This window comes from Monodon monoceros, unplaced genomic scaffold, assembly GCF_005190385.1.
Source record: "Monodon monoceros isolate NGI ecotype Baffin Bay Population unplaced genomic scaffold, NGI_Narwhal_1 Super_Scaffold_12, whole genome shotgun sequence".
In the NCBI taxonomy this organism is placed as follows: Eukaryota; Metazoa; Chordata; class Mammalia; order Artiodactyla; family Monodontidae; genus Monodon; species Monodon monoceros.
In genome coordinates, this window is record NW_021703768.1 from 35,030,454 (window position 1) to 35,043,781 (window position 13,328).

At 38.4% G+C, this 13,328-nt stretch overlaps 1 protein-coding gene across 2 annotated transcripts in view; it reads right to left on the reverse strand.

The window, feature by feature from the left end:
• Positions 1-319: 319 nt before the first annotated feature.
• The window catches only part of OXCT1 (3-oxoacid CoA-transferase 1), a 141,522-nt gene continuing 128,513 nt past the window's right edge, over positions 320-13,328 (reverse strand). Inside the window, exons 13-15 of one of the 2 annotated variants that reach the window (XM_029216903.1) lie at positions 12,244-12,324; positions 6,364-6,465; positions 320-694 (exon numbers count right to left, since the gene is read on the reverse strand). In XM_029216903.1, the coding sequence (XP_029072736.1) occupies positions 653-694; positions 6,364-6,465; positions 12,244-12,324 (225 nt within the window). In that variant the 3' untranslated portion in view covers positions 320-652. The remainder of the gene's footprint in view (positions 695-6,363; positions 6,466-12,243; positions 12,325-13,328) is intronic. The other variant, XM_029216902.1, reaches the window with a different exon arrangement.

Sequence of the window (13,328 nt, forward strand, 5' to 3'; positions counted from 1 at the left end):
TTGCCTTCTTGGGCATCTACTTAGTTACAAAAAGTGGGGGGGTTAGGAGGGGTGGGAGAAGGGATGCTCTAGGGAAACAAGATGTAATCACAAAATCAGAGGCTCCAAAAAAAAAGACAGAGGAGGCCGAAGGAAAATCATAACCCTTAAGACAGCATTTCTCCTGATTAAAATTCACACAAATGTTATCTTTCAGGACTAGTACGATGCTCCCCTGGGTATACTCCGGGTGGAGTTCATTTTCTCCCTCATTTTTTTTTTTCTATGTGTCATGATTTAGTTAGGAGGGAAAGTACATCAATGAAACTCTTCCTAAGTAAGGGCCCATCTTGGTACAAACTGCACACAATTTAATGTACATACCACAGAAGATGAAGATAAACCCAATGTGAGCACCAACTGTAAATATGACCTTCTCAGCACTTATAAAGCAAATAAGATAATATTTTTTTTCTTTTTGTTTTTCATTAAAATGTCACAGTACGCTTGAGAGAACAAAGTCTACATGGCTGTATAAAGCATTAAGATGATAGAAAACTAGTCAAAAACTGCTTGTTAGATATACAGTTATGATTACTGATGTCCTTTTAATAAAATCCTATGTGGTTAAAATGAAAAACACACAGCTTGGGACAAAAGTCTACTCCACATTTCAAATTGCGATCTGCTGCATTGGTATGAGTTTTGGTGAAACCTGGTAAAAGAAAGAGAAATAAATAAGCAACTTATGAAAAAACCTCATGGTATAAACATCTCTACTTTGAATTTCCAAACCTGAGTCATGTTTGGAAACAAGCAGCCTTCTCAGGAACCTCACCAGGAGTTTCCTCGTTATTTTCCATTCTGAACCACCGAGAAAAAGAACACCTTTTCCATTTACATTTTGTATATTTAGTAGTTCTCAACCTTCTTGCATTATAGCTCTTAAATTAAGGATCATTGGGCTTCCCTGGTGGCGCAGTGGTTGAAAGTCCGCCTGCTGATGCAGGGGATGTGGGTTCGTGCCCTGGTCCGGGAAGATCCCACATGCCGCGGACATGCCGCGGAGCGGCTGGGCCCGTGGGTCATGGCCGCTGGGCCTGCGTGTCCGGAGCCTGTGCTCCGCAACGGGAGAGGCCACAACAGTGAGAGGCCTGCGTACCGCAAAAAAAAAAAAAAAAAAAATTAAGGATCATTAAGACTCGCAACTAGGAGGAGGTAGGGGAGGAGCCGCGGGAGACAAATAAAGGGTCCAGAAAACCAAACTATCTACTGAAAGGACCACTGAGCTCTGAGATTGATGAAACAGAGACACAGAGCAAGGCACAAGTTTCAAAATCCTCAAAATAGGTCCAGTCAATTCACAATTTTGTTAAGAGATACTTAATGTAGTCTTTGGATGACAAACTTTTATCAGAAATTTCATAATCAGGGTGGAAATGATATAAAGGCAGTAAAAAGATACCAAGTTATTACGAAAAGGAGGTAACAGCATTAAAAATATTAACTATAATTATGTTCAATGTACAAAATAGCAAATATATTCCTAGGAGTCTTGAAGCAGAGAAATATGAGGACAGATCTACATTTAATGGTAAAGGTGGTGGAAGAAGAAACCTAAATATAAGTAGTCTGGCTTAATTTTGACTGATTTTTCACGGTGTAATGGCAGGTAGAGATTTCTTCATTTAATCTGGCAAATATCCATTAAGTCCGAGTAACAGGCCCCACGGACAGCACAGTAAGGAATACTAAAATTTAGGTGATTTTTGAGACCTTCAAGGATGTGGCAATTGAAGTGGGTCTAATTTGCCTTCCAAAATAAACACTTAATATTTTTTTAAATGAATGAATGAGTGACTGGATTAGATAAACTTCCAGGAACTAGAAGAAAGGTTTCTAATAGAGGTTAAGTCGGTATTAAGAATAGAAGAAGGCAATCATTTGGCTTTGATGAAGTTAAATATTCCTAGTTCATTTGTAAATTGTTTATAAAGTCTTCACAGTGTTGAGAGTTAATGCCCCCTTCTCCATTTTTCTACCTAAAGAATGACATGTCTAGAATAAAAAGGATAGGAATGGCTTGGTACATATCCATATCTTAGGATAAATGAGAGCTCATTCAGACTTGCCAGCTCCGAGAACAGATATATCATAATAGACAAAGTAATAGACATTAATAGACAAAAGTCACAGCCCACATTTGCAGAGATATTCAACTCTACTGGAAAGAATAAAGATATATGGGCTCCGAGTATTTAGAAAGTGTGTCTCACAAACTATCGATTTTCTTTTTTTAAACAACAGAGCAACTGTGGAAATAATTTAATGAAATAAAACTCTTTTTTGACAACAGATCAATAGGTGATTAATGCCATAAAGCACTAATAGGTGCTTTATGGCATTACCTTTAAAAGGAAACTGGACACCTTGATTCTTTAAACTAAACATCTGATCCTTCTCCTTGTCATGTTGGCCCTATTTTCAGCTCTTAGTATCATTTATATCCTCAGTGTGGAACTTGACTTTTATCAGAAAAGAAGATGAACCTTTATGTAGACTGACTTGGCCTGTCTATTTTTGTACAGAAAAACATCTACTGAACCTCCATTTTTCATCTGTTCTCTCACAGTCTCATCAACATTGTAAGTCCATGTAAGCTGAAGCGGATTATCCTTCCAAAGTGATATCTACAGGCTATGCACAGGACTATATGATTTAAATGCATAAGATAAGCTAACGAGTCGTCTTCCCAGTCCATTGAAATCCAGAGAGTATACTGTTTAATTCTGGTATAATGCCAGTTCATAATAGATATTGAGAGTACAAATTTATTCAACTTGGCAAAGAATGCTCACAGCTGGCTTCTTTCAGATTCCACTGCAAACATATAAATAGGCAGGATTCTTATTTGATGTTTTGCCACTGGTGGTTTAGGTGTATTCCTACCTAGAGAACAAGACCAAGGCCCCTAGGAGGAGGAACTATACCAATTTGTTCTATTTTACTCACATTTCATAGCTCAATATGGGACATACACTTGGTGTTTAATAAATAATCATGGACGACTAATAACCTCTGGAAGTTTATTCTACCACATGATGTTCAACTATGGATTCAATTTATTTAAAAATTTTTAACTTAAAAAAGAAACAAATATTCTAGTTTAAAAAGGTCCACAGACATACATAGTAAAGAAAAACTTATGTAACTCAAGCATGCATCAGAAAAGAAAGAAATGAATAACCAATTGAATTAACTACTCACTGAAAAAGATACTTTGCAGATCATGGAATTTAAGTGGTGGAATGTCACCTTTCTTTTTTCTTTCTATTTGACCCATCAAATAGCTGGCAGTAACACACTAAGTGATGCAAGTATAGCCCAAAAAATTTAAAGAAATTTAACATTTTCATTAGCTTGTCACAGCTATAATATGAGGAACTGTGCAGTATCACTTTGACTCTTTGAAAATGAATTATTACTGGATATTTATTTGAGAGACAGAATATTTTCAAAATGTGAGTGCCCTGGGAAAAAAATAAACCAAAGGACTCCTTAGTTATAAAAATGTTGGGAGCTAGTAGCATTAAAGAACAACAGAAAAGCATTTCTGCACAGCATCACAATCAAGCATGTGTAGAGGGTGAACATGTGTGTATGGCTCTACCCAGCAACAGTGCTGGGGTGGAGCATTTATTCCCACTTCTCACATTCCCTTCCATGTGGAGGGATACCTATTAGTGTAATACTCTGGCCTCAAGTGTGTCCCTTAATGGCTCAACTAAATGATGATTTGGGCAGAGGAACTGGGGTATGTGAAACTCAGCCCAACTCTTCTTCCTCATCGGGATCAGCCTTCTGTAGGCAGCACGTGGTTCTAGATATAACATGACCCTTAAGAGAGTTTCCTCCTAATTGAAAAGAAAACTCTTTTCAGCTGGCACTATGGTTACTACGAATTTTTTAAGAAGCTATTTCAGGTGATACCTAAGGGACACATTTTCCTTTCACACTTTTTGTTGTTTTTGTTAATTGCACTGTGGCACACAGGAAAGTCTTAGTGATTCTTTTTTTTTTTTAATGCCCAAATAGTTCATTATAACTATTATTTTTAATACCCTGAAACAACAATTTTGTCATGCCCTGTTATCTGATGCTGTCATATCTTGTCTTTTTCTTTGAAATTCTCAGGATTTTCTCAATCAGCTTATATCCACATTCTGTATCCTTTGCCCATACACTTGCCCATATTCTTAAGTATAGAGGACCTTTACCAACACATTTTCACAATTACTTTGACCTAGGTTTTTACTTTTTTTTCTTTATGCAACAACCTGTCTAACTGTTATGCAACAACCTGTCTAACTATTCTCTTCTAGAATGTTCACTTCTCGGTATACAGTGAAGGCTGAGAAACAGAAATCCTTTCTCAAACAGAAATCTTGAGCAAGTTGTAATGTAGTCAGATATAGAGTAAAATGCTACCTATGCAGTAATAATCTTATGAGATATCTTCTGAATTTTGACATGGAATACCTCTGAATTATCAAATAAAGAGATGTTATCCCAATGTACTTTTATTATTAAATGTATCTTACTGATAACCCAGCTATTAGGCAAAACATCTTATTAATTAGAACACTCCAGACCCTAGCCTTACAAAGATTTTGATACACATGACTTCATCTGTCAGGGTCTAAAGAGATGCCATTGATCAACAGATCCTCAAAATCCAGTTCTTCTGTCAAGATGGTTTAGCTGATACTACACCTTTTCAGGGCAACACTGACATAAAAATTAACATTTCATTTCAACAGCCTAATTTGGAGGAAACAAGATTACATGTCAATGTCAAAAGAGAAGGAGGGGTGGTACTGTGATAAAAGAGGGGCCATAGAGATATTTTTCAATGTATCAAGACGTGGAAACTAGCACTTTAAGAAAAAGCAAAAACAGTAAAAAATACATCTTTTTCATTCCTGATTTACCTACGTGACTAAAAAAAAACCCCAAACCTGATAACACTGAGGATCTTTTTTGCAATTCCCTTTTGCAGCAGAGACTGGAACATTCTATAGATCTCAAAAATGCTATCTGCTGAAGAAGAGACTAACTCATCCACATAGGGAAAAAATATAAATAGCTAATTAAGTAAGAAGAACTGTTTGCTTTTATCACTGGAGTAAGGAATTCTAAACAGTTAAACTATAAACAAATCCCATTTTTAACCCCCTGGGGTCATTGAAAAGTTAATTAAAGATGAGCTTTTCATGTAAGGTATTGTTGGAAAGCTTCTTTTTTTCCAAAGGGAAATTCAAAAAAAGGTTAATAGACAAAGACCTTCATATAATACCAGAAACAATTATATGTGGATAATGAATTATGCAGCAAAATTGTTTTTACAGACATTTGTTACGCACTGACAGGTACCAGCCAAGCATGTAGTACCTACGGAAGAAATGTATGAAATACATACATGATTTATCAAGTAAGTTTTATTAAATATCCTTCTCCAGGATGGGTAGCTGCAATATTTCTTCTCATTATAAATATATTTCATTTTAACACATAGAGCTGTTCTTAAAAAGTTATGTGAGAAGTAAAGTCTATTTCTTCATTTTCTCAGACACATTTCGACTTTACATTTGATTAACTTCAAATGGACTGAGCTGTCCTCTCGACCCCCATTAGGCAGGCGATTGGTGATTCATAAACAATCACTTATATTAAAGGGAGATTATTTATATTACAGTATTATTCTCTTAGTTTTAAAAAGGGATTTGGAGATTTCTTAAGTGGATACTCCCCTGATGTTCTTATTTGCTTTGTGAGTCAGAGTTTTAATGCACTAAGTTTTTCTTCAAATACAGAGAACACCTATTTTGTGACTATAAATCTGGTGGTGTCAAAAGCTCGACATTCTAATATCTCCAAGGGATGGAACAATCAGGCAAAGAAGTTAATCAAAGAGAAAGTCATAAGTCATAGATGGGTTTAAAAATAAGGAAGTACCGTTTCTCTGAGTGTGGCTCGCATTTTTTAGTTAATTAAGTTTGGCCACAGCTGATACGTAACCCAAGAACAGAGGATTGCAAGGGACTTGACAGAAAGTAGCTTCGAGTTGAAGCTCAACCTGCTGTTTCCAGCAGCTCCTGGTGTTTCCTCCCCCTTCTGACTCCTGAGCCAGACCCTGGCCCATGAGCCACAGCCTGTTCCTGCTGCCACCTGCTCTCAGCGGAGGCACCCTTCCTTCCACTCCTGTTCTCTGCTAAGGTCAACTCCAAAAATGATCACAAATTAATGGTTCATGTCGCATAAACACCCATTAATCAAGCTCAGGATATAGGACAAGTGGCTGGATTTGTTCACAGAAACACTTACTGCGAAATCGCACCCAGTGCTCTTTTTTATGTCATCCACTGTCAGGCCTTCCCAGAGTTCAATCAGAGTCAGGCCTTTCTTGTTGTCCACGTCAAATACAGCCTGTAGAAGTCAAGAAAATGACAATGACAATTTCTATTATGGTAATTATTTTATAGCACAAAACAGAAATAACCTCTCAAGTTCTTTAAGGAGAGAAAAGACTCAGGATAAAAGACTGAAAATCAGCAATGAAAAAATGTAAACCGTAACTGCTATATTTTGGTGAGAATAAATGCCAACTCCCTAACTGGCAGTTAGGGAGCTCTGCTGATGCCAGGAAATAAGTGAGTGTTGACTATTGATGGCATTTGCTACTATAATAACCAGGTTTTTTTAAACTTTCTTTTTGTTAGATCTAACACTTTGGGTCAAAATTTCAATTTGATGATGAATAATGATTTGAAGAAAGAAAAGAATGAAGAAAAGCAGGGAGGGAGGAGGTATTTGGAAGGTGAAAGCACAGGGATGATGGGGGGAAGCTGATCAATGCTTCTGGATAAACTACAGGAAACAAAAGAAGGTGTTCTGAAGTAGCTAGGAGTAATTATAAAGGGATAGCTGGCTCTGAAAGAACACCCCCATCCCCAGGTAAATAGTAAAGCTTTCCCTTTAAGTCCTATGAAAACACATAGATCCAAAAGTAGAGCATGAGAATCTCCCTCTGGTATGGAAATCAAATGAAGATGCTGATGTTTAGGACAGCATGAGAAGGCTCACCTCACCCTAAATATTGCATGACAACATTCTGGTTGGTAACACTAGGTGATGGTAGTGCCAACTGGTATAGCTTGACCCAAGCAACCTGTCATGTCTGATATAGAACGCACATGGTCACACTCGGTAATATGACAACTTGAGTGGAAGGGACCAACAAAATCATGTAATACAACCTCCCACCCAAGAATTCTTTAAAACATTCTTCTGAGATGGTCGCTAGGGCTCTGTTTAGAAACTTCCAGTGGTAGGAGGCTCACTGTCTCAGGCAGATTGCCTGTTGATAGGAAGCTCTAACTGCAAGAGCCATAACTGTTTCCCTATGACTTTCACTCACGGGCTCTACAGTAAGTTGTCCTCCCATGCAACAGGCACTGTTCCCTCTTTCAGTTGTCATGGTTAGTCTTCCTCAGGCTTAAATATTATTCTTTCCAGATTGCTCCTCTCCTCTGGGTTTACCTTAAATTCAACTATTATTTTCAGGCTTAGAATCTTTATTTTCAGCTAGCTTGGAAGTCAAACCCTAAACTGTCATTTTTAAACACACTCCTGGTTAGGAGGCTATTAAGAAGACACAGCAGTGTGTACTCCAATATAAAATTTTAAAAAATGTTTAAATAAAAATAAAAAATAAGACACAGCAACATGCAGAGCAAAGAACCCTGGCTTTCAAGGTGGACTGGAATTCCAGCTCTGCCAACACTAGCTATGCAATCTTTGGTGAACCTGTCTTCACATGTGTAGATGGATATCAAACAAACCTACTTCCCAAGATTTTTATACAGGACAAATATAATAACAAACCTACTCTGAGCAGCTGGCCTCACGCCTGGGACATACAGCAAGGGCACCATAGAGGCATATGCTTTTCCTTAACAGCTTAACTTACTGTCACTTGTGCATGAACCCAAATCAAAGCCCCCAAATGCTTATTTGTATCCAGTTAATTGATATTTCTCCTCAGGAGGAAAACATCAAGGGGACCAGTGATACTTGCCTTCTCTGTTTGTTTGATGAATTCATAGATAACCTGGCTGATTTTACTGGAAAAGATTATTTAAATTTAGGAGGAAATATTTCAGCAAACTTCTTTTTTGTTTGCACATTTTTATGTTCCTAAAGAAATGTTTTTTTAGCAGAAATGTATTTTGAGGGGGAAAAAAATGATCATCTAGGAATGTCCGTATGCTTCAGTACGTCATTCAATTCCCAAATGACAATTACAAATTTTTTGTGGTACGTGGGCCTCTCACTGTTGTGGCCTCTCCCGTTGCGGAGCACAGGCTCTGGACGCACAGGCTCAGTGGCCATGGCTCACGGGCCTAGCCGCTCCGCGGCATGTGGGATCTTCCCGGACAGGGGCACGAACCCGTGTCCCCTGCATCAGCTGGCGGACTCTCAACCACTGCGCCACCAGGGAAGCCCACAATTTTTTTTTTAATTGGACACTTTTCCTTTGCAGAAAGTGTGTCTGGAGCATCATTCATACTGATTTTCTTTCCCCTGTATTATGAACAACTACAAATTTATCAAAATGGAACAAATAAGAGAAAAAGAGCCTTTGGGGTGTGTTATTAAGAACAGGCAGGAAGAGGATTTGGGGAGAAGACAACTTTGGTATCATGAATATAAGACTTCAGTGATTGAGAAGATAAAATCTACTCTACAATCAATTGTTCAACTGCCAAGAATAATATTTCGACTACTCTGTTTCACAGATGATACTTTTATTATTTTTTCACCACCATAACAGGCTGCATTACGGATAAAGCAGTCAGTCACAGCCCAAGTACTGGTGAGGAAGGCCTCTTTCATCACATCATTCTAGCAACACGAAACCAAGAAATCAGGGTCATAACACCTCCAAAGCCTCTTTCAAATGGCAGGCAACTAATGGAATTTTCCTTAAGAGCTGAAAATGGAATTCTAGTCCCATATCACTCTGGCAGAGTGTCCAGAGTCAATGCCCTTAACGGCACTGCAAAATTTATTAAACACCTACAGGATAAGGCACAGGGGTAAACGCACCACTCCTTTCCCTGGGGCACTCGAAGTTCCATATGTAGCTGCCTTTCACTTTACTCCTTTTTGCTACACAACACCATCTGCCGTTAAGCCTCCAATTATCCCCGTCTGCTAATGAGTTCACACATCCATTCCAGTGATGACTTCTCTGAGCTCCAGGTGCCCGCGGATGTTCCGGATGTTAACTTACTCTGGAGTATCAAATTGAGTGTGTTCAAATGGCACCTATTCTTTTCCTGCCTCCCCTTGCTCCTCCCTTTCTCTTCCTACAGACCCAGCCTTCATTAAGGATACAACAGGTCGACCATGCCTCTAGCCAGAAAATTCAGGAATCACCTCTGCCTTAGCAACCACGTCCCATTCATCATCAAGTTAGGTTGAGTCCATCTCCTAAATCTCTTTGAAATCTCTTTCTGTCTTGTGGTTAAGGACCTTGATATTTCTGGCCAACATAACTGAAGGAGTCTCATCTCTTCTCCCCCTACTCTACATAAAAGCCACAGGGCTCTTTGTAAAATGCAAATCTAATCAATGGTGTCCCCAACTATTAAAAATCACTGAAGGGCTCCCAAGTGCCTTCCAGATAAAACCCAAATTTCTTAACAAGACATTCACACTCCTTTATAATTTGGTCCCTTACTGGCTTTTCACCTTCAGCCTTCAGAATCTCTGGCCATGCCCTCACTCCACATTATCCCACTCACAGGTCCTTGAGTAAACTCTGTTTTCTTAATTCCTCGAGGACCCTGCCAATGTTTCTTCCCTTTGCCTAGAAGGGCCTCTTTGGTCTTATTCTCACTTATAAAACTACTTATCTTTCAAGAGTCCTCACTCAATCTATTAATTTTCTCATTGAGAAAAGTACAGTATTTATTCAACAGGCTTTCACTGTGTATGGGTCAAGCATTATCCTAAGTGTTGGACAAATAGTGATGAGCGAGACAGGCAGAGAGCTCAAAGGTTATTTCAATACAGTGATCAGTGCTGAGTTAGGGTAAGTACTAAGACTCACGGAAGCACCCAGAAGACTTGGGGAGGGATAGGGAAGACATGCCAGCGAAGAAATTATATAGCTGAGACATAAAAGATGAACAGGAATTAGCCAGACGGTTGGGGTGGGGAGAACATGCCAGGGAGAGAGACAGGATGTGCCAAGTCCCAGAGAAGCATGGCGGGGGCGAGGGCAGGGGATGCAACATAGTGCACACAACATTCAGCATGGCTGAAGTAGGGAGAATGTTAAGGCAAAATGAGAGAAGCTGAGACTGGAGGAGAAAAGATCCAGACTGGGAAAAAGTTAATATTTGACACCACTCTCCCCAGGCTGTTAAGCAGCCTTCCTCTATGTTCTCAGCTCAGCATTTGGCATGTCTCTCTCTCATGGACTTTATCAGTGTACCTCTAATACAGGCTGGTGCTGCTGCTGTCTACTCTCCTTGAATGTGCTCCTTGGGGGCAAAGACTGTCCTCCTTTCTGTATCCACTGTTGGCAATAGTCGGCTTCAGAGAAGGAGCTTAAAAATGCTTATTAAATGGATAAATGTATGAAACAACAATGTGGATAGAAAGGGTAGAAGATTTTTTAAATGGCAGCAAAGTTAAGTAATGTATGAGTAATGGCAAGTAATGTATGAATAATGTCATGAGAAAATGTAGGTATTAGATGGTAAGTGCCAAAATGAAAGGTGGACCACTCTGAAGATGAAGTTGTGAGTGCTAAGCTATCTGAAGCCTCTTCATGATGAAGATGGAAATTGCATTAGACTTAAGGGATGGATAGGATTTGGACAGGTAGAGTTGAGTGGGAGTTGTTGCACGTAGAAGCACTAAACTGGTAAGAACAAGGTCAGGGCATATGTGGAGTGGGGATGTAGGGAGAGGGCTTACCTGGGGGAAGAGGAAGATCAGGGGTAAAATGTTGCTGGAACTACCCTTAGAAGCTGTACCACCTTACTTTATTAAAGAAAACAGGATCAAGGACTGTCTTGTCTTTGATTTCAAAGTAATGGATTCTTTTCAACCGGTCCTGTCCATGGTTTTGGAGGGGTTTACGAAATGATAAGACTCAAGGAATAAATGGTGAGATAAAATATTCTGCACTTTTATCCACTTTTTCTTCTCTACGCGTCATCTTTATGGATTCCACATAAACAACCCTAGAGGAAGGCACCATTTAGGACAGAACTCTCCTTAAAATGTGGCTTCTGAAAAGTATTATGAGCCTTCTAACCTACTTCAAAAGGCTGCTTTAGGGTGCTTCATACCATACCTGAATGAGGGTTCTAAACCAGATTAATGCCAAAAGGAACAGCATCATTAAGAGAAAACAAAGGAACAAATGCTGATCTAGAGAATTCTGTTTTGTGGTTCATCAAGATACTGAATCAAGAAAATGACACCCTTCTAGCTCATTTATGAGAACTATGTCATTCCAACATCTTAGGTTCAAATCTGGGTCAGAAAGGTGACTGTAGCAACCAACAGTGATGTTTCTCTCTGATCTGAGCAGTTTCAGTTGTACCATTAACCAATATTTTCTATTTAGGAAGATAAAATCTAGAGGTGCACTAAAATGGCTGGTGCGTTCTAAAGTCTGCTTTATAAAAGAGGGCTGAACGCATGCAAGAACCAAAGAATAGATTTCTTGGTTCACTGTGGGGCCTGTATTGCAATTTGCACCTAAATGATTAAAACCTAATTTTTACTGAGTTTCCTAAAATGAGATCCAACAATTTGTACTTGTGATTTGGGAAAGCAAAGAAGAAAGGTAGTCTTAACTTTGTATATATCATCCATTTTAATAGCCCAAGTATAAGGATCAGTACAACTTTTATTATATCACACTGTCAAAGTTACCAAGGACAGTATTTCAATTCTGTGTATGTATATGCATATTTCCAGAGAATTTCACATTAAGAATTCTATATCTAGAAACATTAAATTGATGAATCTTCCTATTAGGTCTACCCACGGATTAAATTAATCCTATGACTACCAATATAACACACTTTTAGAAGGTAACAAAAAAGTTCTAAAATGCTTATAAAAAAAAAAAAGGTGGTAGACATTTAGAGGAAATAAAAGAGAAAGGCACTTTACCTTTTCAGTAATGATGCGGTTGACACATTGTTTTCCTGTCAGTGGTAATGTACATTTCTCCATGATTTTATGTGCATTGCCCTGTTTGAAAAAAGAAACATTAAAAAGAGTAATTACGAACCAATTCTTATTTAGAATTGGTGTAACACAGGACAAACAGGAACTGTCAGATAAATCGTCTCCTAAGTACAGTCTGTTTGAAATCTTTGCCCAGTCATGCTTTTACTTTCTTTCTGGAGGCAGCTTGTGTCCCTAAGATAATTTAGGGAGAGTGCCAAATGAATAGCCAAAGGCATAACTGATTTAGTTGGGAAACATCCTGCCGCAGATCTGACCCCTCAAGCCTCAGCCCTTAGATCATACGATGGAGAAATTTCACTTCTAGCATCCTGCTAATTTTTCTCTTCCAAGGAATGGTCTCCTTGACGAACGACCTATTATTTACCAAGGGTAGGAAGCATACACAGAATGCAAATGCATAATATACCTTTTTAAAAAAGTTTTAATTTTATTTGTTAAAAACATAACATATTCACAGAAAACAGCAGTTCTTGCCTCCCTTCTGTATGCTTAGACCTGCTCTGAACAGAAATCAAAATTCAATTTTTTTAGCATTTACTTATGTACTATTTTACATTTTCTCCCTACCTCTGCATTAAAAATTTTTTTTAAGTTTATAATAAATTTTACTTTATTTTCCATTATGGTTTATTACTGTATATTGAAATATAGTTCCCTGTGCTATACAACAGGACCTTGTTGTTTATCCACCCTATATGTAATAGTTTACATCTGCTAGTCCCAAACTCCCAATCCAACCCTCCCCTGCCCACCCGCCTTGGCAACCACAAGTCTGTTCTCTATGTCTGTGAGTCTGCTTCTGTTTTATAGATAAGTTCATTTATGTCATACTTTAGATTCCATATATAAGTGATATCATATGGTATTTGTCTTTCTCTTTTGACTTACTTCACTTGGTATCATAATCTCTAGGTCCATCCACGTAGCTACAAATGGCATTATTTCATTCTTCTTTTTATGGCTGAGTAATATTCCTCTGTGTGTGTGTGTGTGTGTGTGTGTGT